Consider the following 14,073-nt stretch of genomic DNA (forward strand, 5'->3'; position numbering starts at 1 on the left):
TCAAAAACGCGAACAGTCGACCTGTCATATCTCACTCATACAAGCAAACCACGCATTCACCTACACGAGCTTAGACTGTGTGCTAGGAACGCGCCTCTTTCATATATTTGATCGCCAGTGTCCGAGGTGTGCTCTAAACTATATATTTTTGTGTAGGTAATAGTGTGAGTGTAACTACATCTTGTTTCCCGTCGACCTTTCCCGTTTTCAGGTTTATTGACGGCAGCACAAAGCTGTAACTTACAAAAGCACAGATCCCACCCGTGTCTGGCTTTGGGCGGATTTTATTGACGGCGAAGGGTGCCTTTGCGGGATAGAAAACTCTCAATATTAGAAATACTAGTTCAATAAGGTTCTGACTTCTGTGATACTTTGATGTATTTCAATCAAAATGTTTTTGATCATAATATATTATTAAAAGTAAAAAGTAAAAGCATTTTTTATTTGCACAACATAGGTAATATATACATAAGTATAGGTCTCGTATACATTTCACATTGTGTCACTATGTTGTGCCGTGAGGCGTACAATTTTAGTTAATGTACTGTGCTGCATGCTGAGCACAGTTATCATGAATTATTATCTAAAAAATTTTTATTAATACTATAATAAGCTCTATCAATTAAAAATTTAAATACCTTGCTTTTAAAACAATTATTGTATCAGTCAGTAGCTAAAATTCATCTAACTGGGTATGTCGCCAAATGCAAAAACGATAGATAATATCGTTATCGTACCTAGAGATCGTAATCGTTTGTGTCTCCTACTATCTCTATCGCTCTTCCGTATTGGCGCGACAGAGCTAACCTGCTTTTCGATCGGCGTCTAGCGTCTATAATTGTGATTTCGGCTAGAAAAGCTGAATGTATGAGTAGGTAAATAACTGAAAAAAAAAACATTATGAAACTGATTCGGGAAATTGTTAAGCGCTAATTAAAAATACGTTACGAAAATTTCCGACAAAAACTTATAATTCCCTAGTACAGTGCACTAGAGATCCAATTAAAGTGTATAAAATCTTGCCCCGTACACTTTAATTTCCAGTCTTTTATTTTAGACCTCAAATAATGTTCCATGTTCCTAAAATACCTCTCGTCCCAGACTTACCTGGAATTCCAATGGGGAACTTATTTCAAAGTCAAACATCCTGAAATTACCTCGGGCAGGTTGTTACATTTCAGAGAGAAAAGGCAAATTCAAAAAACGCTGAAATGACGCCAAAAATTTTATATTCTGTGTATGCTCGTAAAACGACGGTTTCTGATATTTGTGTAAAGATATTTACATTGCATTATTTTGAAATAATATGGCCTCGTAAAATATAAATGAGGTTCAAAATAAGACAAGAGATGGTCAGGTAAAAATCACAACTCACTATTTGCAAAAAATATCAGAATGACATATGCTTGATATGCTACAAAAAATTACGTGACTATTTCCATGGGTAACTTATTTTATTCATTTATTTTCGACTGGACTCTTTCAAAAATGTTCACTTGGATAGGGCTCACTGGCTTGGAGTACCGACAGAGTAGCATGACATGACCACAGTATAATAAAGAGTACTATCGTAAGTATCGTACAGTATTGGCCACTCCCGCTCCCTGCTGAAAGTACTGCCCACCCCCTCTCGGTTACCTCACAGTTACCGCCTGTCAAAAACGCGAACAGTCGACCTGTCATATAAGCTTAGTACGCGTTCACCTACACGAGCTTAGACTGTGTGCTAGGAACGCGCCTCTTTCATATAGTTGATCGCCATCCAGTGTCCGAGGTGTGGCATGACACTGGTCTAACTGGTCTTTGGTGTCGGAAGCCAAGATCTCTCTGTCTGTTATCATTTGTCGCGCAGAAAACGCGTGGAAAAAATATCCGCCACAATCTTATTTACAGACATAAAACCATTCTCCTTCCGCCAACGTCTGTTTACAAACAAACCATTGTCTGATCCTCGGCATAGAATCGCGATGCGGCTATCGGCTTCTATTTTTATCGTCACCGGTGACATGACGGTGATTTCAAAGGGCATTGTTTGTAGTTCAAGTGGGTGTGGCTTTGTATGAAATTGATTTTTTATGTACTAGGTAGTACCTATAAATCGTAAGGCTTTGCGTGAAGTAGCTCCAAATAGGACAGAGTGTATATCTCTTGTGTCAGAAGTAGATCTTTTTTGCATCTTAGAGCCACCAAGTTTAGTGGGAGTGTAGTTTGTACTACTTGTAGTCTTCAGATAAGCTGATCGTTTTTTGTTGGTAAGGACGAGGGTCTTAGCAAATTGTATTTCGTGATTGCCTTTATCCATGACATGCTCTCATATTGGCTATGCTTCACTCGAGTGGAAATGTTTCGTATACGTCTTCATAGTTTTATTCCATGGGTCTCTTAAGTCACTAATCACAGTAACTGAAAATAATATTAAACATATAATTACAAAAAAAAGTTTTTTTTTGTCGTGTTTTGCTACTCTCGGCAACCACGAAAGTAAATGCTAAAATTTCTAGACCGAGACTAGCACATAACAAACCGCTAATTTAATCAGTCACAGTGACTCAATAGGACGTAACAGACCCGTATCCGCGTCGTGTGTGCAGAATTAACTTAAACCGCTGAACGAAAGGTATGATTCAACTCTGACACGAATAGTGAATAGGTTAAGTATGTTTAGTCACAACCAAAACGGATGGATGTATCTCAAACAAATAAATGGGCATGGCATGTTAATACATAGTCTAGCTTAGATCGTAGTCTTAGGGTGTTCACTTGAGCTGCATTTTGCTCTGTACTAGTTGACATCGCCACTGCATCTTGATAGAAGTAGTTAATTTCCTTGACTAAGTGACTAGTGATGTTCACCGCCGCGACAGATGTGATTAGGACGATCAATATACGTCACTCATTATATTAAATACTAGCGACCCGCCCCGGCTTTGCACGGGTACTATACATACATGTAAACCTTCCTCTAGCATCACTCTATCTATTTAAAAAAACCGCATCAAAATCCGTTGCGTAGTTTTAAAGATTTAAGCATACATAGGGACAGAGAAAGCGATTTTGTTTTATACTATGTAGTGATAGTGATATTAAGAGACAAAGTGCTTATAATGACATACATACATACATACATATAATCACGCCTGTATCCCATAAAGGGGTAGGCAGAGCACATGAACTACTCAAGTTTCAGTGCCACTCTTGGCAAAAAGGGGTTGAAAGAAATCCAAATTGTGACATTGCAGTGACAGGTTGCCACTGTTGCCAGCCTCTCGCCTACGCCACAATTTTATAATGACATTGTGTAAAACATATCACTTTCTGGAGAAATTCATGGGTGTTGCGAGGTGTCTGTTCATAAAACTAAAAAAAGAGCTCTCGCTATAGTTGGCAAGTCATTCAAAATAACTTTTTCAGTACAGATGGTGTTTTTTTTACGCACTAGTGCGAGAAGTGGTTCATTATATGCCAGGTCGAAACTTCGGAGGCTCATCTGTACTGAAAAACGTCGTACGATACACGTGCGAAAAGGAAATTCGTAACTCGTGTCGATTTAAAACATTCCCTTCGGTCGTGTTTTAATTTATCGCCACTCGTTTCGAACTTCCTTTTTTACGCACTTGTATCGTAATGTACTATTATTTATTTACAGAAAACCATCATGTTCACTTCAATCGCTAATAGTACATTACGATACAAGTGCGTAAAAAAGGAAGTTCGAAACGAGTGGCGATAAATTAAAACACGAGTTACAAATTTCCTTTTCGCGCGTGCATCGTACGACGTTTTTCAGTACAGATGGCCCACCGAAGTTTCGACCTAACATAATGAACCACTTCTCGCAGTAGTGCGTAAAAAAAGCATCATCTGTACTGAAAAGATTTAAGTCGTAAAATATCCCTTTCTGCATCCGTGGATGTAAAAACCCCTGACACAGTTCCTCTTAGACATCAAACAGGAGGCCGTCCTCCGGAACAGTTTTGCACCAGTTCATCAAAGGAATAAATGGATTTTAGCATACGAGTAGATTATTCGTCAAATAGATGGAACACTTGTGGTTACAGCGCATTGTCACTCAAATAACAACTTCAGAATATTATGAACCATGACATAAACAACTTGTTTTGTTATCGTTTGCAAATTGCCTTAAAAGCTTCTTTTAAAACAGCTTTTCTGTTGACAATGTAATTAGCCATGTATTTAACGCAAATCGATTTAAACCTTGTCTCGTTCATTATTTCTGGCACTTTGTCTATATTAATTTAATACCTTAAGTTCGTAAGTCCCGCGATTTTTTTTAGTTTAAATAACAATGTAGTTTGCCATTTAACCACTGCTGAGCGACTCGCATAGTTAATGCATAGCAAACGATTACCAAAAAATAATCAATTAAACAACTTAACACAGTCTGATATTTAAAAGCACATGGACAATTTGCAAATGCAATTAGTAAATATACAGATGTAGATACATCGTCAGGCTACTAAGCTTTTACTACGAGTCCTATTTACAACATATAAATGTAGAAATCTTAGAGGATACGGTAGCGAAAATGCTAAAATGGAATGGAGCCCCCCTTTCAACTTGGGAATTTAAGTTAAATATAGAAGTGTTATTAACTAGATTTATCGAAAAAAAAATTGTTTATTAAGAACAACTCAGTCAAAAGATATTTCAAAAAAATCTTTAAAATTGAGGTTCAGCTCTCGACTCTTTCCTCCTTCAAAACTTAATCAATCGGAACGAAATTTGAGAATCTGAATAACAATGAAATAATCTATGTCGGACCGTTTAGCTTTTTTGGTTAATTGTTACCAATCTTGAGTATCACACCTTTTTTTGCGCCACAATGAAAAAGGCCGTTTTTGGAAATTTTTGAGTGGCTCTAGTCTATAAAAAGTAGAATATTAAAAAAATCAAAACGGTCCGACATAGATAAAAATAATAACAATCTGTTGAAAAAATCATTGCTCTATCTTCAAAAACCAGGGAGGAAAAAGTCGAGAGCGTTTGTATGGAGAATTTACCCCTACCGTATCGTCTTAAAACGATTCACTATGCGGAGTTCTTAATAAGTAGTCTGTTTAAGCACAGTCCAGCGACTCGCCTAATGCATTGCGAACGATTACCTAAGAGAATTAATTAAACTGCTGAAGACGGCGGACTACAAAGGTTCGCTAATGAACATTGTTCTGATTCTAAAGTTTTTCAATATTGTCGTACTGTGTTTCAAGTGGTGGGATATTTGAAAACTTACAGATCGAGAATTCCTTGTTTTACTGCTTTTTTTGGAGGTTAGGTTAGCTTCCTTTTGGAAGCCCTCATTTTTTTAGCATTACAAGTAAGTAGGGTCAGAACAGTTTGCTGTAATTTACTACGGTCACCATTTGATTTATCGAAGCAGCCGAGGTATTAAAAAAATATCTAAACACGCCCGTTAGCGCATTGAAAACCTTCGTTTCACGCCTCAGTGTGTTTGTAAAATCTTGGCCGCTCCGATACGTGCATTAATAACTTGATTTTCTTCATTAGTCGTTTCGTCAATGCTGAGGATCGTGAAATCATTCATGTCATCGTTGAAGACTAGAAGTCTGTTAAACAACTTGATAGCTATTTTACATGCACCGTACCTTTCTTCCAGATCATGACCTCCGGCTGGACAACGACCTACCACTTCGGCTGCATGCTTCCCGACTACTCCCTCAACCCTGAACCTTTAAGAATGCTCCGGTTCCTATGGTGGACCATCATAGTGAAAATAATCGAACTGCTGGAGACGATGTTCTTCCTGTTGAGGAAGAAGGACAAGCAGGCGTCGTTCTTGCATGTCTACCATCATTGCGGCACGCTCGTTGTTGTTTGGGCGGGGACTAAGTATGTGGGAGGTAAGACATTCATCCTAATATTATAAATGGGAAAGTGTGTTTGTCTGTTTGTTGGTCCCTCTTTCACGGCAAAACGGAGCGACGAATTGGTGTGATTTTTTAAGTGGAGGTAGTTGAAGGGATGGAGAGTGACATAGGCTACTTTTTGTCTCTTTCTAACGCGAGCGAAGCTGCGGGCAAAAGCTAGTAGGAGATATAGCAACCTCATTTGCCTCCTCTTGTTACTTATTTTACTACCACTCCCTCAACCCTTAACCTTTAAAAAGCCTCCGGTTTCTATGGGTATGTTGAGGGGAGGTAAGATATAGGAGAGACATTTGCCTCCCATACTCGTATCTCAAACTTTACACGTACACACAAGAATAGAACAAAAAAAAACCGGCCAAGAGCGTGTCGGACCACGCTCAGTGTAGGGTTCCGTAGTTTTTCGTATTTTTCTCAAAAACTACTCAACCTATCAAGTTCAAAACAATTTTCCTAGACAATCTTTATAAAGTTCTAGTTTTGTGATTTTTTTCATATTTTTTAAACATATGGTTCAAAAGTTAGAGGGGGGGAGGGGACACACTTTTTTTTCCTTTAGGAGCGATTATTTCCGAAAATATTAATATTATCAAAAAATGGTTTTAGTAAACCCTTATTCATTTTTAAATACCTATCCAACAATATATCACACGTTGGAGTTGGAATGACAAAAAAAATCACTCCCCACTTTACGTGTAAGGGGGGTACCCTCATAAAACATTTTTTCTCACTTTTTATTTCACCACTTTGTCGGCTTGATTGATATACATATTGGTACCAAATTTCAGCTCTATAGTGCTAACGGTCACTGAGATTATCCGCGGACGGACGGACGGACGGACGGACAGACAGACATGGCGAAACTATAAGGGTTCTTAGTTATAACCAAAACTTCCAATAAACAAGCAAAGCCTATTTGGATAAGATCTCTGTGTCAAAAATGGGAATTAGTCTCCCAAAAACATTAAATCAAAAACTTCACTTTTAACGCTGAGAGATCAGACTCCTATCCCATGAACTTAGATGATTGCAGTTATCGCATAGTTCACTAGCATCCACCTATAACGTAGTTAATGGCATAGGCACCGCGTTTTTGCTTTCTGCCCGGCTCAATGTGATTTCCTCCCTCCTTCGACAATAACCGCCCCCCACCCTTCCCCCTTTCCTCCCCCTTAGCACTCGTAATCAACCATTGCCATTAATTTAAATGGCGTTCTTGCAGCCAGCATGGTACGAGGGCACACTTGTAGGTACTTGTAATTAAAAAGGAAAAATCATGTTTTTTGCTCTGGGCACCAGAAAGTATTTTCAGCAAATTTTATGTGGATTGAGTCTCGAATTGGTAAATGCTATTTACTGTAAATATTAATACCACTAGCAGACTTTTTGTCTAATCCGAAGACACACTTTGATTTAGCAATTTTGGTATGAATTCGATTTGACCTCATTATTGTCAACAAAAATCAACATGACACCTGGAAAATAAAAAAAGAAGCCATTACGTTATTCCATAGGCGCAGTCACAGGGTTAATACTAACACAGGAAAATGACAATACATGATTATACTGTCAAGAAATTCATGTTAATTACGATGGTTCTCCAACCAAAAGAGGACTTTGTCTTTCAGTGACAGAACTCAATAATTCACCCAATTGATCACACAATATTGTATTTTGCATACGAGGCCCCTATAAGCCCCATAAGGTAGTCTAGATAGATAGCTACGAGCGTTTCGTTTCGTGAGCGTTTGTGCATTCTGCTATGCGTAGCAGAATGCACAAACGCAGGGTGCGCCCTGGTCGTTTTCCCGAGAAGTTGCAATTGCATAGCCTTGGCTTTAAGATAGGTCCTATTCTTAGAGATCTTATCGGTCCAAAACACAGTGGTCAACAATTCATCCCAATTTAGCTTAGCAGGAACTTTGTGAACCTCAAATTCACAGACTGAAAAATCATCAGGGCTTCACTCCGTCATTACGATAATCATTATAATTTCAACATCACCTTATTATGTTATAATGTGTAAACCCGACGAAATCGCGTGTAACGGTGATTTTACTAAAGCCAATGTTGCACGCGATGTAAGTAATGGGTTATAACGTGCCTTCATTGAAAATTGGTTCGTGACAGTTTTGGGCGGTTACGTAAATATAAAAGTGTCTATCATGCAGTAGGATAAATAAATATCATTTTTTTCTAGCCTCTAATTGTGTCCCACTGCTGGGCAAAGGCCTCCCCTTTCTTCCGCCACCCATCACGATTTGCCGCCTGCTCCGGCCAGTCGCTGCAAAATGCGTCGAGGTCATCCCGCCATCTTTTCTTTGGCCTACCTCTGCCCCGGGCATTAACAGGCATAAAAACACATAATTTGTTGCCACAGTGAAATTGATAGTCATCATCCCTCTTGCGTTATCCCGGCATTTGCCACGGTTCATGGGAGCCTGGGGTCCGCTTTTAACAACTAATCCCAAGATTTAGCATAGGCACTATAGGTTTTACGAAAGCGACTGCCATATCTGACCTTCCAACCCGAAGGGTAATTAGGCCTTATTGGAATTAGTCCGGCTTTCTCACGATGTTTTCCTTCACCGAAAAGCGACAGAAATTGCGAGTGAAATTGATAAAGTATTCTGTTAAAAATACTTTAGGGTTTCTTCAAATCTGAATAATATCATAATAGGTTCATGCCAATCCAGACCAGAATTTTCGAGCGTTGCCATGTGGGCACTGGGCAATGCTTTTGTGGCCTCTCACTTCATGATCATAACTAACGGCAACCACTTCTCTTCAGGAGTCGATCATTTGCACGTTTACCGACTAATACAGAAATCATTTTTGATTATAAGTACATAATGTATGATGTTACTTTATTTCGATTTGTTGATATTATTTCATTATTCTGTCGCTGTACTTAAAACAGCTACGTAAGTAACCTCTAACGTCGTATATCTGACGCTTCGTTCGGGACTAGGGCGTGCCGATATGGATGACATTTGACCTAAAAATGCACCGATAACTTCAACCAAACCCTATATCGTACCGTCTATTTTTTTAAAGAAAATTGAGAGATTGTCCGGAGTCCAGATCAGATTACATTATAAATCATGGAAAGAATACATGTGCGTGACGAAGTTCAGTACCTACCTGCAATAGCCTGTCACACATTTTTGATGTCTTCGAATACTAAAATATTATTGCACTTTACAGTAAGACATCGTCAAGTGCCTAGTGCGTAAAGCCTGACCAGACTACGCGCCTGTCACCGCATACTCGTACAGAATACAGCACCCACTTGATAGTCATAATATCACGGTGTTTTCAGTCAAAGGAAATAGTAAATCCGATGTACTTAGAATATGTTTAGGAAACTCAACTACAGAGGGCGTGAAAAACAATTATATGCCGTAGTGCAAATTGTTCGCTAGATGTCACTGTTACCCCCGCAAACTGGCTAACGACTTGTCGTAAAATGTATAAGTATTTTTTGATGTCCAAATTTTTCGCTAGATGTCGCTGTTCCACCTGTAAACTAGCGAACGATATTCTATGGTTAATTATATGCCTAATTAGATTGTACATTTTGTTATTGTCATCTTTTTTGGCAAATAAGTTCGTGTAGAAATAGTTTTTTATGTGACTGGTTGATGAATAATTATATCAAACCTATTTAAAAATCACGCCATAAATATGCGGCGTTCCATGTTTAAAGGGTCCACATGCTTTATGTGCTATAAGAAACCTTTAGGCATGGAAAGTCACATAAAAAGTCATCGTAACTTAATAATAGATGACGCTGCATTCGAAAATCTTGACTGGCCCCGTAGCCGAATGGCATTTCTCCGACGCCAAACGAAAGCGATACGCCGCTGGCTCTGTCGCGCCAATACGCAAGCGCGATAGAGATAGATATCTACTAGCGCTTCGTTTCGTGAGCGTTTCGTGAGCGATTGTGCCTTTCGGCTAGCCACCCTGATAACTCTATACCATACTATTCAATATAGAGAGTATATATTTTTGGCCAGGCTTCACATTTTTCCAGCCCTTTTTTTGGAGTTGGAGCATCTTCGACTTTAACCAAAATTTATCAGTTACCCGCTTCGCACACAAGACCGCCATGTTACGAGCTATCATAAACACGTCGAATAGAGTCACTGATCGTTAAAAAGTGCACACGTTCGCTAGCGTGACCCCGTTCGCGTGACATTATAGAGATACATTACATTGTCTATGTCAACGCGGTAAAATCTCCGCCCTGCCGTGACCGTGACGAACGCGAGAATATTGGCCTCATAGGGTGAAAATGCGACGGTTTCCAGTAGATAAGGATCCTTATGTTTCGTGGTGATAGGTACTATATGGACTATTCTAATACAATTCCTAAAGAAGTTTCAGAGGGAATAGGCCCTTTATTGGGCTTGAAGCATACGTAGCATATGACAATGACCTCGTTCGCGTGACTTCATAGAGATACATTACGTTGTCTATGTCATAATTTTAGAACTAAACGGGACTTAATCGCGTAAACACTTACATTTATATTTGGCCCGACGTTTCGAACATCACATTATGTTCGTGGTCACGGGTAGACGCCCAAAAAAAAATCAGGTAAAATCTCCGCCCTGATGATCTAATCTGTGCCGCGAAAGAGCACAATATTATAATGTTGATAAATTTTAAACCTCCTATCGTTTAACTGTACAGACAAGAACACTGTGTATAAATCCATACTAATATTATAAATGGGAAAGTGTGTGTGTCTGTTTGTTTGTCCGTCTTTCACGGCAAAACGGAGCGACGAATTGACGTGATTTTTTTGGTGGAGATAGTTGAAGGGATGAAGAGTGACGTAGGCTACTTTTTGTCTCTTTCCTACCCTCCACTTCCCTAAAATAAGGGGTGAAAGTTTCGAATTTAACGCGTGCGAAGCCGCGGGCAAAAGCTAGTACGTTATAGTTCAATGTCAAATTTTCGCTCCACCAAAACCGCGACAACAACTAAAATGTTGATTAAGTAGCTCGAAAATTTGCCCGTTCATTTTCGCGATACCTCACGTAGTCACCTCAAGCAGAAACCGTATTTTTTCTGAAATCTTTTAAGATTTCCCTACTCTTTGCGAACCCAGACACCAGCCCGCGACCTTTCGGGGTACTAAAAATAAATCCATTCAACCCAGGCTACAGACAAAGGGTGCCTTAATTGCGGACCTAGTTTTAAAGCTTTGGGTTAGGCTTACAGGGAGATGCGTGTTCAAAGGAGGTACTCGTAAATGGATAAAGAGGTTATTACATGATTTTCATGTTGGTTTTTAATTACTATTTTATATAAAACTGTCAACTTACACTTTTTAACCCCCGTCGCAAAAACGACGGGGTGTTATAAGTTTGACGTGTCTGTCTGTCTCTGTGTGTGTGTGTGTGTGTGTGTGTGTGTGGCATCGTAACTGATTTAGATTTAGTTTTTTTTTGTTTGAAAACTGATTTAGTCGGGAGTGTTCTTAGCCATGTTTCATGAAAATCGGTCCACTGTGTCGCGGTCGGGGTTTTTTCAAAATTTTAATATCTATTACATAGGAAGTAGTAGACGAATCACCCGTTGGAAAGTAATCAATCAGGGTAACCCATGGACATTTACACACATAAGATGATTGGCAAATGCGTCGAGGGTTTTGAAGACGAGAGTACGCGCTTTCTTGAAGTACAGTCACCGGCATAAATAAGTGCCGGTATTTATGCTGGTGACTGTACTCGTAGCAGAAAAAGAGAGAACGACAGAAAATTCCAAGGAACTTTGTTAAGAAACTTAAGAAACGCAAATAATTATTGCAGATGTATTCACAGATTATGTAAATGTATTCACAGATTTTAAGTTATTTAAAAACCACATCAAAACATACAGATTTACACATTAAACAAAATAATTGCCGAAATAATTTAGCTATTGTCTTTAGAAAACATCGAAGGTCAGGTACGGCATGAATAACACTTATTAATCCATACCAATATTATAAATGGGAAAGTGTGTACACTGTTTGTTTGTCCGTCTTTCACGGCAAAATGGAACGACGATTTTACGTGAGTTTTTAAGTGGAGATGAAGATACATGTAGTTGAAAGGATGGAGAGTGACATAGGCTACTTTTTGTCTCTATGGATATGGTATGAAGCGTTCCGCAATTTTCGAATTTAACGCGAGCGAAGCCGCGGGCAATAGCTAGTCTTATATATTTTTGACATGAATTTGCACAATATTTACATATTAACCTATTGTTATCTACCTAATGCGGCTACAATTATGTAATTCTAAGTATTGTAATATTGGTGGAAGCATAATAGAAATTATTCCCAACACAAAGGTATTTTATGCAACTGGCGTTTAAGTGAGGTCAAAAAAGACGAGTGGCGTGAGTAACAATTTTCAGCTTCGCCTCAAATTGTTAATAAAGACGCTACGAATATTTTTTTACTCAGTTTAAACACAGTTGAATACAATACTTTTTCTACGACCATGCACACAGTTTCCTGTATTTTGACGCAAAGGTTTGCACTGTCAGCGCAGCTGCCCAAAGTCATCCCGCGCACGCGCGGAGTATCGTTATAACAATGCGTTGCCATGGTTACAGAGCCAAACAGGGTTTTAAAGATCTATGCACGACACTGTAAATGACGAATAACACTACGGGAGTAGAAAAAATACCTAAACACGAATAAAAACCAAGGGTCGAGTTTGTTATCAAATAAAACACCTTTGAGATTGGCCTTTTACCTTTTACCCAATTATGAACCTGGCGTTAAAAGCCTATGTGAATAATTTATATCATCAAATTGAAAACAGGGAAATCATTAGGCTGCCTTTGCCACCCTAATTAAAGGGGGCGGGCGGGTCTTCAAACATGATGTTTAAATCATATACATATGTATTATAATGTTAAATAAAGCACTGGCGCCTAAGATGGCCCGGTTCTTAATGATGGATTTTCTGTCTCCGACCAAAAACAATGCGGTTGTTTTTAAACTTTTTAACAGAGAGTTCAAACATAACTTTAAAAACGCTTGCATTTCACAGTGGTAAATAAATAAGCGGCTCGACAACGTTTGCTGACAGTTCCAAACAATACTTAAAGAGTGAAAACAGCGAGACTTGAAACAATGATAAATTACAAACGTCCATTACTTTCGGAGATCTCGAACACGCGAATGGAAAGGGCATTTTAAATTTGTTTGGTTTCATCTTCGTTTTCTATATTCTGTGACTGTGGCGCCGCCCGTGGGAGATATTGTCTATTTGACAGTTGGCAGCTACCAAATAGTGGACATACATGCATAGACAGTGCGTTTTCACATTATCCGATCCGATATCGGATACAATAATACCCCGCTTTACGCGACCCCGTTTAACGCGGATTCGCTATAACGCGATTTTTAAATTTTGATGGATCGGAAGCAAAACGCCACTTAGAAAACATTACATTGTTTTTTAATCAAAAATAGCACTCTATTATTGTTTTTTAAATGTAAAATGTTAAAGTTTCTTTAAACAAGCTATTTGATTGTAATTTTTCAAGTAAAATATAAACTTTTTTCGGTTTGATTTTAAATTTGGTACCTTATTCAACCCTATTAATTATGTTGATGAAATTGTGATACAAATAGCGACGCGACATTACTGGTCTACGGATTGCCACACCGAGCAAGGCGCTCTACATGTCGCGCTTACACTACTCCGCCGTGGCCGACGAGGTGGTCGACTAGACGACTACGTTAGCCGGAAGAGTGGCTACACGCTGAGGGTGCAGCAGCTATAGTCGCGTCACTACGAGCACTTCAGTTCGTTTGTTGTGCGCGTGCCGCGGCCGCTGCAGGACACTTCTGGCCGTAAGGTGCGGTTTTTCGGCGGTTCCGGGGCAACCTGCCGAATCCAACACCGGGGCAAACAACGCAACGGAGCCCCGCTGTGACGTCATCGCCCAAACGAATTGTTTAATTTTCTTTTTATTGTTCTTTTTATTTGTCTTTTTCTCTGTTTGTTTTTGTTTAGTTTCGTGACGCATTGGTTATACTGTAAGGTCATGTAAACGTTTTTAATAAATAAATAAATTAAAGCGATGCGCCCTTTACACCCACTGTGTACCGGATTCCTTAGGTCACTTAAGCAGGACAGGATCAGGTAATCTG

The 14,073-nt window shown here is 39.1% G+C and overlaps 2 protein-coding genes across 2 annotated transcripts in view; one reads left to right on the plus strand and one right to left on the minus strand.

The window, feature by feature from the left end:
* The window catches only part of LOC125234813 (oxysterol-binding protein-related protein 9), a 171,547-nt gene that overhangs the window by 146,514 nt on the left and 10,960 nt on the right, over window positions 1-14,073 (minus strand). The gene's annotated exons all lie outside the window — the stretch shown is intronic.
* Window positions 1-14,073, plus strand: part of LOC125234814 (elongation of very long chain fatty acids protein) — a 36,282-nt gene that overhangs the window by 12,578 nt on the left and 9,631 nt on the right. Inside the window, exon 3 of the mRNA XM_048141220.1 lies at window positions 5,636-5,879. Coding sequence (XP_047997177.1) covers window positions 5,636-5,879 — 244 coding nt within the window. The remainder of the gene's footprint in view (window positions 1-5,635; window positions 5,880-14,073) is intronic.

Source organism: Leguminivora glycinivorella, chromosome 16 (assembly GCF_023078275.1).
Source record: "Leguminivora glycinivorella isolate SPB_JAAS2020 chromosome 16, LegGlyc_1.1, whole genome shotgun sequence".
NCBI lineage: Eukaryota > Metazoa > Arthropoda > Insecta > Lepidoptera > Tortricidae > Leguminivora > Leguminivora glycinivorella.